This window comes from Diaphorina citri, unplaced genomic scaffold (genome assembly GCF_000475195.1).
Source record: "Diaphorina citri unplaced genomic scaffold, Diaci psyllid genome assembly version 1.1 scaffold516, whole genome shotgun sequence".
In the NCBI taxonomy this organism is placed as follows: domain Eukaryota; kingdom Metazoa; phylum Arthropoda; class Insecta; order Hemiptera; family Psyllidae; genus Diaphorina; species Diaphorina citri.
In genome coordinates this window covers 106,531-119,028 of record NW_007377950.1, presented here as the reverse complement: position 1 = coordinate 119,028, position 12,498 = coordinate 106,531, and the positions used below count along the sequence as shown (strand labels likewise).

The 12,498-nt window shown below is 37.8% G+C and overlaps 1 protein-coding gene and 1 long non-coding RNA gene across 2 annotated transcripts in view; one reads left to right on the top strand and one right to left on the bottom strand.

Annotated features, from left to right (window-relative positions):
* Positions 1-2,541: 2,541 nt before the first annotated feature.
* On the bottom strand, positions 2,542-3,342 carry LOC113467647. The gene is made up of 2 exons (XR_003391643.1): positions 3,200-3,342; positions 2,542-2,643 (listed from the first exon to the last, which is right to left on the bottom strand). It is a non-coding gene; the product is annotated as an uncharacterized LOC113467647 (long non-coding RNA).
* Positions 3,343-3,455: 113 nt separating this feature from the next.
* Positions 3,456-12,498, top strand: part of LOC103509636 (ubiquinone biosynthesis protein COQ9-B, mitochondrial) — an 11,246-nt gene continuing 2,203 nt past the window's right edge. Inside the window, exons 1-3 of the mRNA XM_026823928.1 lie at positions 3,456-3,617; positions 6,486-6,680; positions 7,769-7,919. Coding sequence (XP_026679729.1) covers positions 3,554-3,617; positions 6,486-6,680; positions 7,769-7,919 — 410 coding nt within the window. The 5' untranslated portion in view covers positions 3,456-3,553. The remainder of the gene's footprint in view (positions 3,618-6,485; positions 6,681-7,768; positions 7,920-12,498) is intronic.

Genomic DNA, 12,498 nt, shown 5'->3' with positions numbered 1-12,498 from the left:
TTGGTTCAATCAAATGTTCATTATTCAATTCTATGACTAACACTTTGTCTTCTCTAGTAATGGTGAAATTGTTTTCATCTTCAATATCAGTGCTAGCATCACTCCAGTCATCTTCATCATCACTCGAATCATTCTTATTATCAATATGGTTTTGCAATTCTTGCGGGCAAACTTCATGAGCTACACTATCAACAAACGCCCTTGCACTTTCTTCAAACTTGGATAAATCACACGTATCCTTGACTACTCGTGCAAGGTGAACGCAGGATCTTTTTCCTTTTCATCATCTGGAATATTTACTTTGGCAAACAACATTTTCGTGTCACCCCAAATTTTCTGTGAGGGACTTTTACAAAATTCCAAATAACTTCTCAACGCATTCAACAGGATATCAACATAATTAGGATCTTTTTCCTTTTCATCATCTGGAATATTTACTTTGGCAAACAACATTTTCGTGTCACCCCAAATTTTCTGTGAGGGACTTTTAGAAAATTCCAAATAACTTCTCAACGCATTCAACAGGATATTAACATTATCATGAATAGTGTGACTTGAGCTAGGAGTCTGAACTATTTTATTGTTTAATTTCATCAAGAGTTTGTGAAATTTCTTCTGATCCCCTTTCAATTTAACTTTTTGACCATTTAGTGACCAACTTGGTGGATATTTTTTCATTTCCCAGTATGATATGAGATCTTTGAAGAATTTAAAGAATGACTGCATTTCATTCCTGGTGTGAAGAGAAATTTTTGCGTTCGTCTCAAATAACATTAGAACAATTTTCATCATTTCTTTAATAAATCCTATGAACATGAGATCTTTTTCATCCATCACAGTATTACATGGATCATTTAAGACCTTTCTATAGAGGTTCATATCTGCATCCACTGTTTCCTTTGTAGATTCATTGGAAAAGATACAGTATTTTTCAAATAGTTCCAACATGGGGAGAATGTACCTCTGCCCTTCTTGGTGTGGTACCCAGTCTTTGTTGTTCTGTAGCATTATCCTACATTTATGAAATATCTCTAGTAGTGAGGAACTCACGAACTCTGTTGATAATTCTTGTGGAATAGTTGACAAATCATTTTGTACCAGCTTATTGTATAATTGCTTCTTTTCTATATTGAGAGGTTGGTTTTGTTTCCTTAATTTTGTAAATTTGATTATCTTTTTAGACTTGTCTTGTTTATTCCATTGAAGTTTGAACAATTCTAAATTAGAAATTAGGGAAACTATTTTATCTTGTACTTTTGGACATACAATTTTACCTTTGGTGTGTAACACGGCATCTTTCATTTTCACAAGAAACTGCAGCAGTAATTCACAATCAACTCCAACAATATCTGGGTTGTATGAATTCAATTTAGAATATTCTTCTTGTACTTGCTTCCAATAGCAACTGTTTGTTACACCGTGGCTACAATGTAGAACATAACTGTTCAATGCGTCTATTGTTTTCATTACAACATATTGAGTGTCTTTACTTGGAACACAGCTTTTATTACCATATCTTATTAGATAGATGATGTTTACTGCTATTTCAAGGCACTCGGCATCATGGTCAAAGGTTTTGTTACTGTCTTGTTCACTGTTGGTAGCCTGTGTACTGTTAGGAAATGATGACTTCATTTCTACCACCTGATTATTATGCTCCATGTCTGTACTGGGATATACACTTACAATTCAAAGTACATATTATACTTCTTTGGGAGAGTTACTGTCTTGTTCACTGTTGGTAGCCTGTGTACTGTTAGGAAATGATGACTTCATTTCTACCACCTGATTATTATGCTCCATGTCTATACTGGAATATACACTTACAATTCAAAGTACATATTATACTTCTTTGGGATTTGGATTTTCCATTCAGTTGTTGTCACAATCATAAACATTGCTCTGAAACAAAGTGATAGCATTTTTATTTCTAATTGAGTTTTTATCATAAAGAAAAATAATAATATTAAATGTGCCACAATCCTTAAAATTTGGGGCCCCAAAGCTGAACGGGGCGCCCAATACAGTTGCCACGCATATCAATACATATTCATATGTGTGGGAAGTCAAGATGGTAAACCCCTGACAATCTATTGTTCTGTTTCAAAGGTTCAAAATCAACCAAAGGTAAATCTTTTGTTTTGTTTAAAAGGTTCAAAATCAACCATTCTTTAATTTTATTCTTTAGAGTGATTGACAGGTTTTGTAATAGTGTCTGTCACCTCTTTTTTTTATATATAGGTACCTACCTAAATAAGACATGTAGATAGTTTTATTTGTTTTGATACATAATTATGTATTACAAAGGGTTACCCATTCATACAATACGTAGGATTACCCAGAAGACATTTTTTCAAAGCAGGACATTTTTCTAAATCGTAAATTTGTCCAAAATTCAAATAGGTACCAAGTTAAACAACAATAATTGTTGATATGAAAGGACGTTATTGTTAAAGTCTCAGCTTAGGCAAAAGAATCTGAGTGAGGTCTGCAGTTCACAAAACCACTAGTAAACTGTGCTAGGAGATCCTGCCATACCTCTTTCACTTTAAGTTCATCTTTATAGTCCTCCAACTTAGCATTGTGCTTGGCAAACTGATTGATTTTCTGCTGGTCTTCAAATGTGATATGAACATCCGAGTCCTGAAAATATATGAAATATTTACCAAAAGGGCGTAAGTGTGACAAGTTACACGATTTGACACAATACATCCAATAGATTAGAGTAAGTATGCTGTACAGCCCAACCTGTCAATACTAAACTGAAACTGACCACATATCAAGGAAGGTAAATGAGGAAAAGTCACAAGACCAATCAACCCTAGTGCTGCATATCAGGAAAAAATGTAGGTAGTTACTTCATCTCACAGATGAATTGCACCCAACGGAGGGTTAAAAAGGGGGACATTTCAGACAAAATTCCTGTGTGTGCAGTCCAGTACATAGGACTGACTATTGCACCCACTAAATCAGGTTTTCATATGATGATGCCAAGACAATTATCAAAGAAATTGGTGTCTCATAGAATGTATGGGCGGCAGAAGGACTGTTGCCTTCCTCACAATCCCTCGCATTTCAGCAGGGGAACTTGGGAATGCTAAAAGCCTACTGTATGCTGTGTGAGTTACCTACCACCTGGCTGGTTAACATCAACAAAATACCAACAAGATACCATAAATTTCAAATAATGGGTACTTACTGGAGTCGCCACTTTAGAAGCCATCTTTTTAAGAAGAGTGGATCAGCTTTTCAAGGGTAGAAATGGAAAATTTCTATTTTTCTAAAGAAAAATATTCCAAAGTCCAAATTTTGAATTCACACTTTTTTGAAATTTCGCGCTTATCCGCTCGGATTTTTTTTTCAAAAAGTAAACAAACCGTTGCGCGCTCTAGCGGGTGCTGAAGGAAGTTCCAGAGATACGCTGTAGCCTGTAGCGCGCTCTAGCAGTGTCTTGAAAAAGTACGAGAGGTAAGTTTTGTTGATAAAAAAAAACTTTTTTGAATTTTTTCAAAAGTTCTTAAAAGTTCAGCTTTTTTTGCTGAGCCCAGTGGAAATGGCATTTTTCCTGAGGAGCACGAGTAGTTTATTGAATTTCAGAGCTGTCCACATCCAACTACGTAAGTAATCTTTAAATTACCTTCGAAAGCTCGAACTTTTGGAAATCTAACCTAAAAAATGGTAATTTGTTTTGGGCAACAAAAGATTCAAATCCCGTTGTTGTAGATCTCTTTTGAAGAGGTAGTAAGTTCCTGGAAAAGTAGTTTGAAGTTCAGAAATTCAGTGAAGAGTACTTGTTACACGTTACACTTGACTTTGTTCACATTCAGCTGTGACTTGGTTACATAACACCCTCTGAAGTGGCACATAAAACACAGAACTCAGTGCCTACCTGTAAAACCAGGGTTGCAAAGCAACATTTAACCACCACAGTGCTGTCACCAATTTTATCAACAGCTTGTTCAAACTGACAGTCATGTCTGCCACAAATCAAGAAAGTAAAGAAGAGATTCTGCAGGTAATTAACAAAGTACTCGGAAAACAAGATGAGAGACTTTTGAAACCAATCTTGGATTGTGAAGAGTATAAATCCGCCATAGCCAATGAGTTGTATGAAGACCTTGTCAAGCTTGTCATTGACCACATCGAGGGCAAAGTTCAGGAAGCCAAACTGTTCCGAAGGCAGTTGGAATTCTACGAGAATATTCTATGTGAACTTGTGAAGATATCATCAAGTGAAGGTATGCTCCTCACTCTCATTGAATACGGGACTGAAAATTCCAATGATGTTTTCCTCATTTTACTTAAACCTCTGACACTTTTGTTTGATAAGATCATCAACAAGTGTACGTGTATCCAATGGTGTTTTCATATGATTGAAAATAAGCTATCAAGTTTGACCATGGACAATCATAAATTGGAAGGAGAAGAATTGACTCTGCTCGAGGTGGACAATGACGTGGAAATGATAACCGAGATGTACACAGAGTCATTCAAGTTCTACGCCTTCATCAATGATAACCATTACGAGAATGATTTGAAACCTGCACTTGTTTGTTCCCTGGTGACAATCCTTGGTAATCCAATGGTGAATGCAGATTTAGAGAAGAAGGACAATGGGTCCTGTTCAAGCCTGTACATTTTAGCCGAGAAAATTGTTCATTTGATTTGTAAATTAATCAAGAACCCTGTCAGCTTTTATAATTGTGTATCCCTGAATGAAGAATTAAGGAGTTGTAAAAGTAGCATTCTAGAAAACTTGAGTCAGTCCCTTCAGAGTTCACTTATTTTTCCATTGGAAGAATTTCCATCAAGTGGTTTAGCTAATTTCTATTACCTTCTTTACTGTGAGAATATGTCCGATATTCCCAAAGTCTACAGCTCTGTTTATTTATTTGTACAAAACATTAGTCTTAGCCAGCATTTGATCAGTAGTTTCTCGTACCTGTGTATCAACAAGGGTTTAAAATTGATAGAATCCAATCTAGCTTGGATTGATGACAACTCAGTATCAACAAGGGTTTAAAATTGATAGAATCCAATCTAGCTTGGATTGATGACAACTCGCTCTCAACTCTAGAAATGTTTCAGGTGAATGGGCTTTTGAACATTTATGAAACACTAATAAATCTGATCATTTACAATGATATGAAATCTTTGCGTTTACTAGGACTGAAAGTGTTTCAATCACTCCTCAACAAATCAGACAAGACAGTTTTGTTTCTAACTCTGATCAGAATAGAATCCATGTTGAGTCAGCATTCTGGTTTAAAGTCAGAAGTTATCAATAACATTCTTATCCGTAACCTAAATCACTACACCAATAAGAAACTGTACGACTTGATCAATATCTATTGTAAATTAAGCAAAGGCGTGGAAACTGATGTTGTGGAAAATAAAGAAACCATCATATCCAGCTTGAACCTACTGAAATTTGTCAAGTTGAACAAACATTTTGTTGATTTCAACAAAACATATTTCCCGTTGTTTGAAGCCAATATTTTGAAAGTGTTGGAAGAGGCTCTGAAAATCAGCAAAGAGCATTACGAAGCTTTCTTGCAAGAAGTTCAGAGTGGGATTTCCAACAGGAAGAAACCAGAAATGAATGTTCAGTTGTTGAATAATCAGAAGCTACCAGGGGTTGATCCAAAAAAGCAGGAGGAATGTTTGAAAGAGTCGCTGTGTGCTATTGATTTGATTCAGTGGAATTTATCGTCCATTTATTGAATCCCACAAAGTGTTTCCTATTGTTTACTAAATGTCTTTTTAAAATTATGTAGGTAGACCTATGGAAATGTAGGCTTCATTACTCAATAGTCCATAAGCTATAAGCAGTGAGATGTGGAAGAGGAGGTGGTTGGTACTCAAAGCAAGACTTTATCTTGCTTCACAGATTTTTTTTTTTCAATAAGTGTGGATTGATAAAAGCAAACTTCAAATGAGTACCTAGGTAGGTACCTACTTACATATGTTGTTAATTTTGTAGGTACGTAGATACTTTTTTTATGAAGTAGGTTCTTTAACAATTTTATACTTTTCAAACCAACTCTGTACACTTTGAAGATGTAATAAAACACCAAATACATAAGTACAAATACCCAGTTGTATCTATCTAATTGTATTTATATATTTTATCTGTATTTTTTTTTTTTTCCACTTCTTTCCACAGCATTTACATAAGGTACCTAATACTTACCAACACTAGAAATTACCTATTTATTTATTTATTTATTTACACGCTATGTAATAAGGCCATGTGTCCCTACACTAAAAATTGTTTTAGGCCAATTATCAATATTTTCTTCTTTTAGGAGAATGACCCAATGGACAAGTTTCCGACATTTGAAAACAACAACAAACTTAATAAGGCCATGTGTCCCTACACTAAAAATTGTTTTAGGCCAATTATCAATATTTTCTTCTTTTAGGAGAATGACCCAATGGACAAGTTCCCGACATTTGAAAACAACAAACTTATTTTCTTGCAGACAGAAAATGCATTCACTTAACGTGTGTTCAATTTGAGCAATCAACTTCTTCATCGAGCGATTCAAACTCATCTTCTGAGAACTCGAAAGATACAGGCAAGAGTGATAATGAAGCAGATATTCGCAACACAATCCTTGAGGCGTCTCTGCCGTTTGTGCACAACTATGGGTGGTCGAAAACCGCCATATCTGCAGGTAAATAGTTAAAATAGGGTTAATGTAAATCAGTAAAAAATGAGGACCAATGGAATTTTTCTTTTACTTCTACGACTTCTAGATACCTACCGAGATAAATCGATTTAAAAAATACCGGTAAATCGTAAACTTTGACGTCACAACATACGCTCCCGTAGGCGATGACGTCATAATTCATGACTCCCGTTTCGTTTGTTTGTGCGTAAGCGTTTCTGCGCTTTTTGACCTGAAATCTGACGTCACAACTCTTTGAACTTTTTCATTAGAACGGCAAATAAAAATTAAATTTTCGACCTTTTACAGTTATTTCTTCGGAGTTTTTTCCCAACTTTTTACATAGGAATCGACCATTTATTTATAATTTTTACCCATTTGCAACTGCTCCATTGATCAGGCAGACCTTAGGCGTGTTTTCCTTTCGGAAAAGGAACCCGTTCCAGTCCCCTTGTTAAACTGAAATAGCGCCTGTAGTTAACCATGGGAAATCCAAGATTCTCTAGTATGCATTCCGCCTTGGTTTTCTCTTGATGATATTTCGAGGCAACCTCCGTGGCCGAGTGGGTATCACACTAGGCTTGCACACCGGAGGTCCTGGGTTCGATTCCCGGCGGGGTCGAATTTTCTTTCAGCTCTGTGCTTGGAGTTCGGGGTGCACACAGTCTCGTGAGGACATTTGAGTAACTACTTTAATCAAGTAGCGACCAGTGGCGGCATTACCAGTGTAAAAAGATTGATAATGAATGAGAATTAAGAGTAAAGGAGACACTCGGTATTGCTGTGATACCTACAAAAGTTGTAAAGAAGCTCTCTGCTTTACCTCAAAGATACCTATATGTTTTGATTTTGGAACCGATCGGACTATGAAGGCTCTAGTTTGATTCCGTTTGTTGATGGTGGGATTCGAACCCGGGACCTTCTGCATGGCAAGCAAGCGCGTTAACCACTGGACCAACCGTGCCCCCTGTGCTGTGGTACCTACAAAAGTTGTGAAGAAGCTCTGCTTTACCTCAAAGATACCTATATGTTTTGATTTTGGACTCTGAGGGCTCTAGTTTGATTCCAATTCGCATTTGGTTTGCAATTTGCAGGTGCAGAGTCGTTAGGATACCCGGGTACAACTCATGGCCTCTTCCAGCAGGGAGGTGCAGACCTGGTACACTATTTCTACGCGTCCTGTAATCAACAGCTTGCTGAGAAACTGAAGAGAGAAGTAGAAGAGGCCGCCTCTGATCCTAGCAAGTAAGTGTACAAGTGAGCCAAACCTAGTGAGCTTGGAGGGTAGTGCGTCTGCCTTTTAAGCGCTGGGTCGCGGGTTCGATTCTATCTTATTAAACCTTGTCTAAAACTTTAACAAAAATTCAGTTTGTGTTGGCAAAGAGAAAATGTCCCCAGCCTAGTTAGCTTAGTTGGTAGTGCGTCTACCTTGTAAGCGCAAAGCCGCGGGTTTGATTCCCGCCCGGGGCGGATTTTATCCTGATGGGATAATGTTCGTTCTCGGAACGGCTGGCTTTTTCCTATCCTAGAAAAATTATATCCTTCTTGAAAATTCGTTTTTTTTTTGTAGGTATTGTTTTTTCGTTGTTTGCTTGTTTGTTCGTCTGTTTGTTTGGTTGATTGATCACTTTTTCTCTCCTCTCAGGGTCACGTCCGCCACACTTGTTCGTTCATGACGCTATTCGTCGGTTTCGCCTGGAGCTCATAGTGCCCCTATTTGGATAAGTGTAGGTCGTCTGTCTTTTCTCAGAAATTTCGCACTTTTGTCAGTTTTTCGCTTATAACTCCTAACGTCCTGTAATCAACAGCTTGCTGAGAAACTGAAGAGAGAAGTAGAAGAGGCCGCCTCTGATCCTAGCAAGTAAGTGTACAAGTGAGCTTGGAGGGTAGTGCGTCTGCCTTTTAAGCGCTGGGTCGCGGGTTCGATTCCCGCCTGAGGCGGATTTTATCTTAAACAGAAAGGTTTCTTTCTCGGAACGGCTGGCTTTTTCCTATCCTAGAAAAAATATATCCTTCTTAAAAATTCGTTTTTTTTTTTATGTAGGTATTGTTTTTTTGTTGCTTGCTTGTTTGTTATCGTCTCACACTATCTACTACCTACCTGCACATTATATAGCATATATTATGGCAGACACGGTGGGCTTATTACAGATTGTATTATTATATTAGGTACCTATTATAGATTTAGTTTTAGTTTAGATTAGTACGTAGCCTTAACATTGTACCACATACAACTGTATAATTGTACAAATAAAAATTGATTGATGATTTGATTGATTGTTGGTCTGTTTGTTTGGTTGATTGATCACTTTTTCTCTCCTCTCAGGGTTACGTCCGCCACACTTGTTTGTTCATGACGCTATTCGATTTCGCCTGGAGCTCATAGTGCCCCTATTTGGATAAGTGTGGGTCGTCTGTCTTTTCTCAGAAATTTCGCACTTTTGGCAGTTTTTCGCTTATAACTCCTAAACCGTGCGTCCCACGCAAAGTTTATGGGTATCAAATTTAAATTACCCATTTTTTTTTTTTTTTTTTTCAAAGTTAAACAATTTTCCTAGCCAGGATTATCAGGCATACTAAGGCGAGTGTGGAACTGGGAAGGTAGGTAGGTACCTAGTTATACTTGTCTATGCCAATCCATGAAGAGTCTTCATGGATGAAGAGCATGGATGATGGAAATTAGTACCCTACACACCTTACACTTGAATTTAGACCACGCTACGCCACTGCTTTTCTGTCCATTTTTGATCTTATTCATCTTCCTCCAGCACCATATTTCGAAGGCTTCTATTTTCTGGTTTTTGGGGGGAAAAAAACAAAAAAGTTTAAGTTCCCCCTTTAAAAACCCTTAAAAAAAAAAAAAAAAAAAAAAAAAAATCAAGGGAATTCACCTATTTTGTTGTCTTAGGCTAAAACCAGATTTATACACGACCTGGGGGTCGGGTGAAAACCCGGGGGGGGGAGGGGGCGTAGGCAAATTTTGAATTCAGTCATGCAATTTCATTCCGGGGAAAAGCGTACATATAAACCCTGTAAAAATATATTGGAGAAGAGAGCATAGAGCATCGAACAGATAGAGGAAAGTCATGACTACAAACCGCATAGAACTGAGAGTAAAAAGCTCTATGCTCTTTGCTCTCCTATCCACTCTGTTTTTAGCCTGTTTAAAATCACAACCTTGGAAGTACATTGTCAAAAAACGGAGAAATAGATATAGAAATAACTCAAAGAATAGAAAGCAGAGGAAAATTCTACCAGGTTGTTAGAGATCTCATATGGAACAAGAAAGTACCACAGAAATGTAAAAAAGTACTATACAATACTTACTACATCCCTATTTAAACCTATGGGAGTGAAACTTGGGCCATGAGAAAAAAGGATAAAAGCAGAATACAAGCAGCTGAGATGAAGTTTTTAGAAGCATAGCAGGAAAAACAAGAAGAGTCAGAGTAAGAAATGATGATAAGAAGAACGCTACAGATGGAGAGTTTAGAGGAGAGAATGAGAAAAGGAAGACTTGGGTAGGTGGTATGGACATACAGGGTGTCTACCAGACTGGAAAACAGGGAATTGTCAGGGAATTTCATGGAGACTGGAAAAGTCAGGGAATTGTCAGGGAATTTCTCACAAAATTGACAAAAATCCAAAAAAGTCAGGGAATTTTTCAAAGCCTAAAAAAAATAAAAAAAAAATTTGTTGATGGTGGGATTCGAACCCGGGACCTTCTGCATGGCAAGCAAGCGCGTTAACCACTGGACCAACCGTGCCCCCTGTGCTGTGATACCTACAAAAGTTGTGAAGAAGCTCTCTGCTTTACCTCAAAGATACCTATATGTTTTGAATTTGGAACCGATCGGACTATGAAGGCTCTAGTTTGATTCCAATTCGCATTTGGTTTGGAATTTGCAGGTGCAGAGTCGTTAGGATACCCGGGTACAACTCATGGCCTCTTCCAGCAGGGAGGTGCAGACCTGGTACATTATTTCTACGCGTCCTGTAATCAACAGCTTGCTGAGAAACTGAAGAGAGAAGTAGAAGAGGCCGCTTCTGATCCTAGCAAGTAAGTATACAAGTGAGCCAACCTAGTGAGCTTGGAGGGTAGTGCGTTTGCCTTTTAAGCGCTGGGTCGCGGGTTCGATTCTATCTTAAATTTCACTGTCAGATTGTGATTTTCATTTTGTGAGTTACGAACAGTGAAAAATAAAATTACACGTTTACCGATACCTACACACGTTTTAGAGAAATTATTTCGTTAGTTCAACTTCAAGAAACTATTTCTTTAGTCGACACCAATCTTTTATTTTGAAGATAAAATTCGATTTTTTAATAATAATGTACTTCAGATTATAAACCTGAGAAATATTTATTAGGTATAAAATACGATAGGGTATTTAAATAAAAATAACTATGGGAAATTCTGTGTTTTTGTAAACTCGGAGTTCAGCGTCACTGGACACTAGTAGGTAGCCTTTCATCAGACGCGATTCAAAACTAAACCAAATGAAACATGTGACTGAGCTCAGGTGAGTTTGAACCTTTGAAAATAGAGGCAACCCTACAAGTAGACACAACTACATAGTAGAACACAGGTAGAACACCTCAGACAAACAGTAGGTACACAATGTTAACAGAGTGGACATTGATATTAGTGGGTCCCTGTATAATGAAGTTGGTCCATTAACTAGCATGTTTATTTCATCTTTTAAGGAGTTTGCCATCACTGTATAACTGCCAAGGTCTTTCGTGACGAAGGGTTTACCCTTCATTCGGCGATAAACTACTTGCCTACTCACATGAACCTCCCCAGCCTAGGTGGGGCCAGTAAAAGCCAGCAGCACGCCGGAGTGGCCAGTAATCATTAGGGTCATATTTATGAACCAAAACTGGCTCAACAACTGAAGCATCAATTCCAAAGTCATATTTATGAACCAAAACTGGCTCAACAACTGAAGCATCAATTCCAAAGTCATATTTATGAACCAAAACTGGCTCAACAACTGAAGCATCAAATATTCCAAACATCTGATTGGTCAAAATTTGTTTCAATCTGACTTGAGAGCGAGAATCTTTGTTCGTAAAATGAGGAGTTAGTTATTTTTGGTCTCGGGACGACAAGACCTCTGGTACCTACTGATACAGTTCTCTCTACCAATCTTATTCAAAAATAAATAAATGAAATGTATTTCATTCCTTCTCTTTTCGGGCAGCCTTTCAGTCTTCTTCCTGCTCAGCTAATACTTACGAGTATGTACTAGAGTCCACTATCAGCTCTTGCCATCGCATCACACTAGTAAACAACATAGGAGTACGGGACTGGCATAGTTTAGTCTACATGCCACCAGTATGAAGCTAGTACTGGGGATATTGTTGGTGACAATATGCGGACTATCCGCAAATCCTGCGGAAGAGATATCCGCGGATGAAAAGAAACTCCTCGACTCTATGGAGGAGATGGAGAAGAATCTGCCCACCATGGATTATAACAATAAGGAACATTTTGAAAGTAAGTACACAACGTTCATGTGTGGTTAAGATGTGTTTTCCTTTCGGGAAACTTTGTTTAACGAAACCGGTTAAAAAAACTGAAATGGCACCTGTACCATTGTACGATGTACTTTCATGTATTTTATGTGCAAATAAAACATATACATATATTCTATAGGAAATCCAAGAGGACGAGCCATCGGAATCGGTTCTGTTTCCGAAAGTTTCGCCGAAAGGAAAATGCACCTTTACCTTTTGATGTTCGCGTTATCCGCGGTTTGTTCGCGGTATCCGCGGTTCGTTCGCGGTATCCGCGGTTCGTTCGCGGTATCCGCGGTTC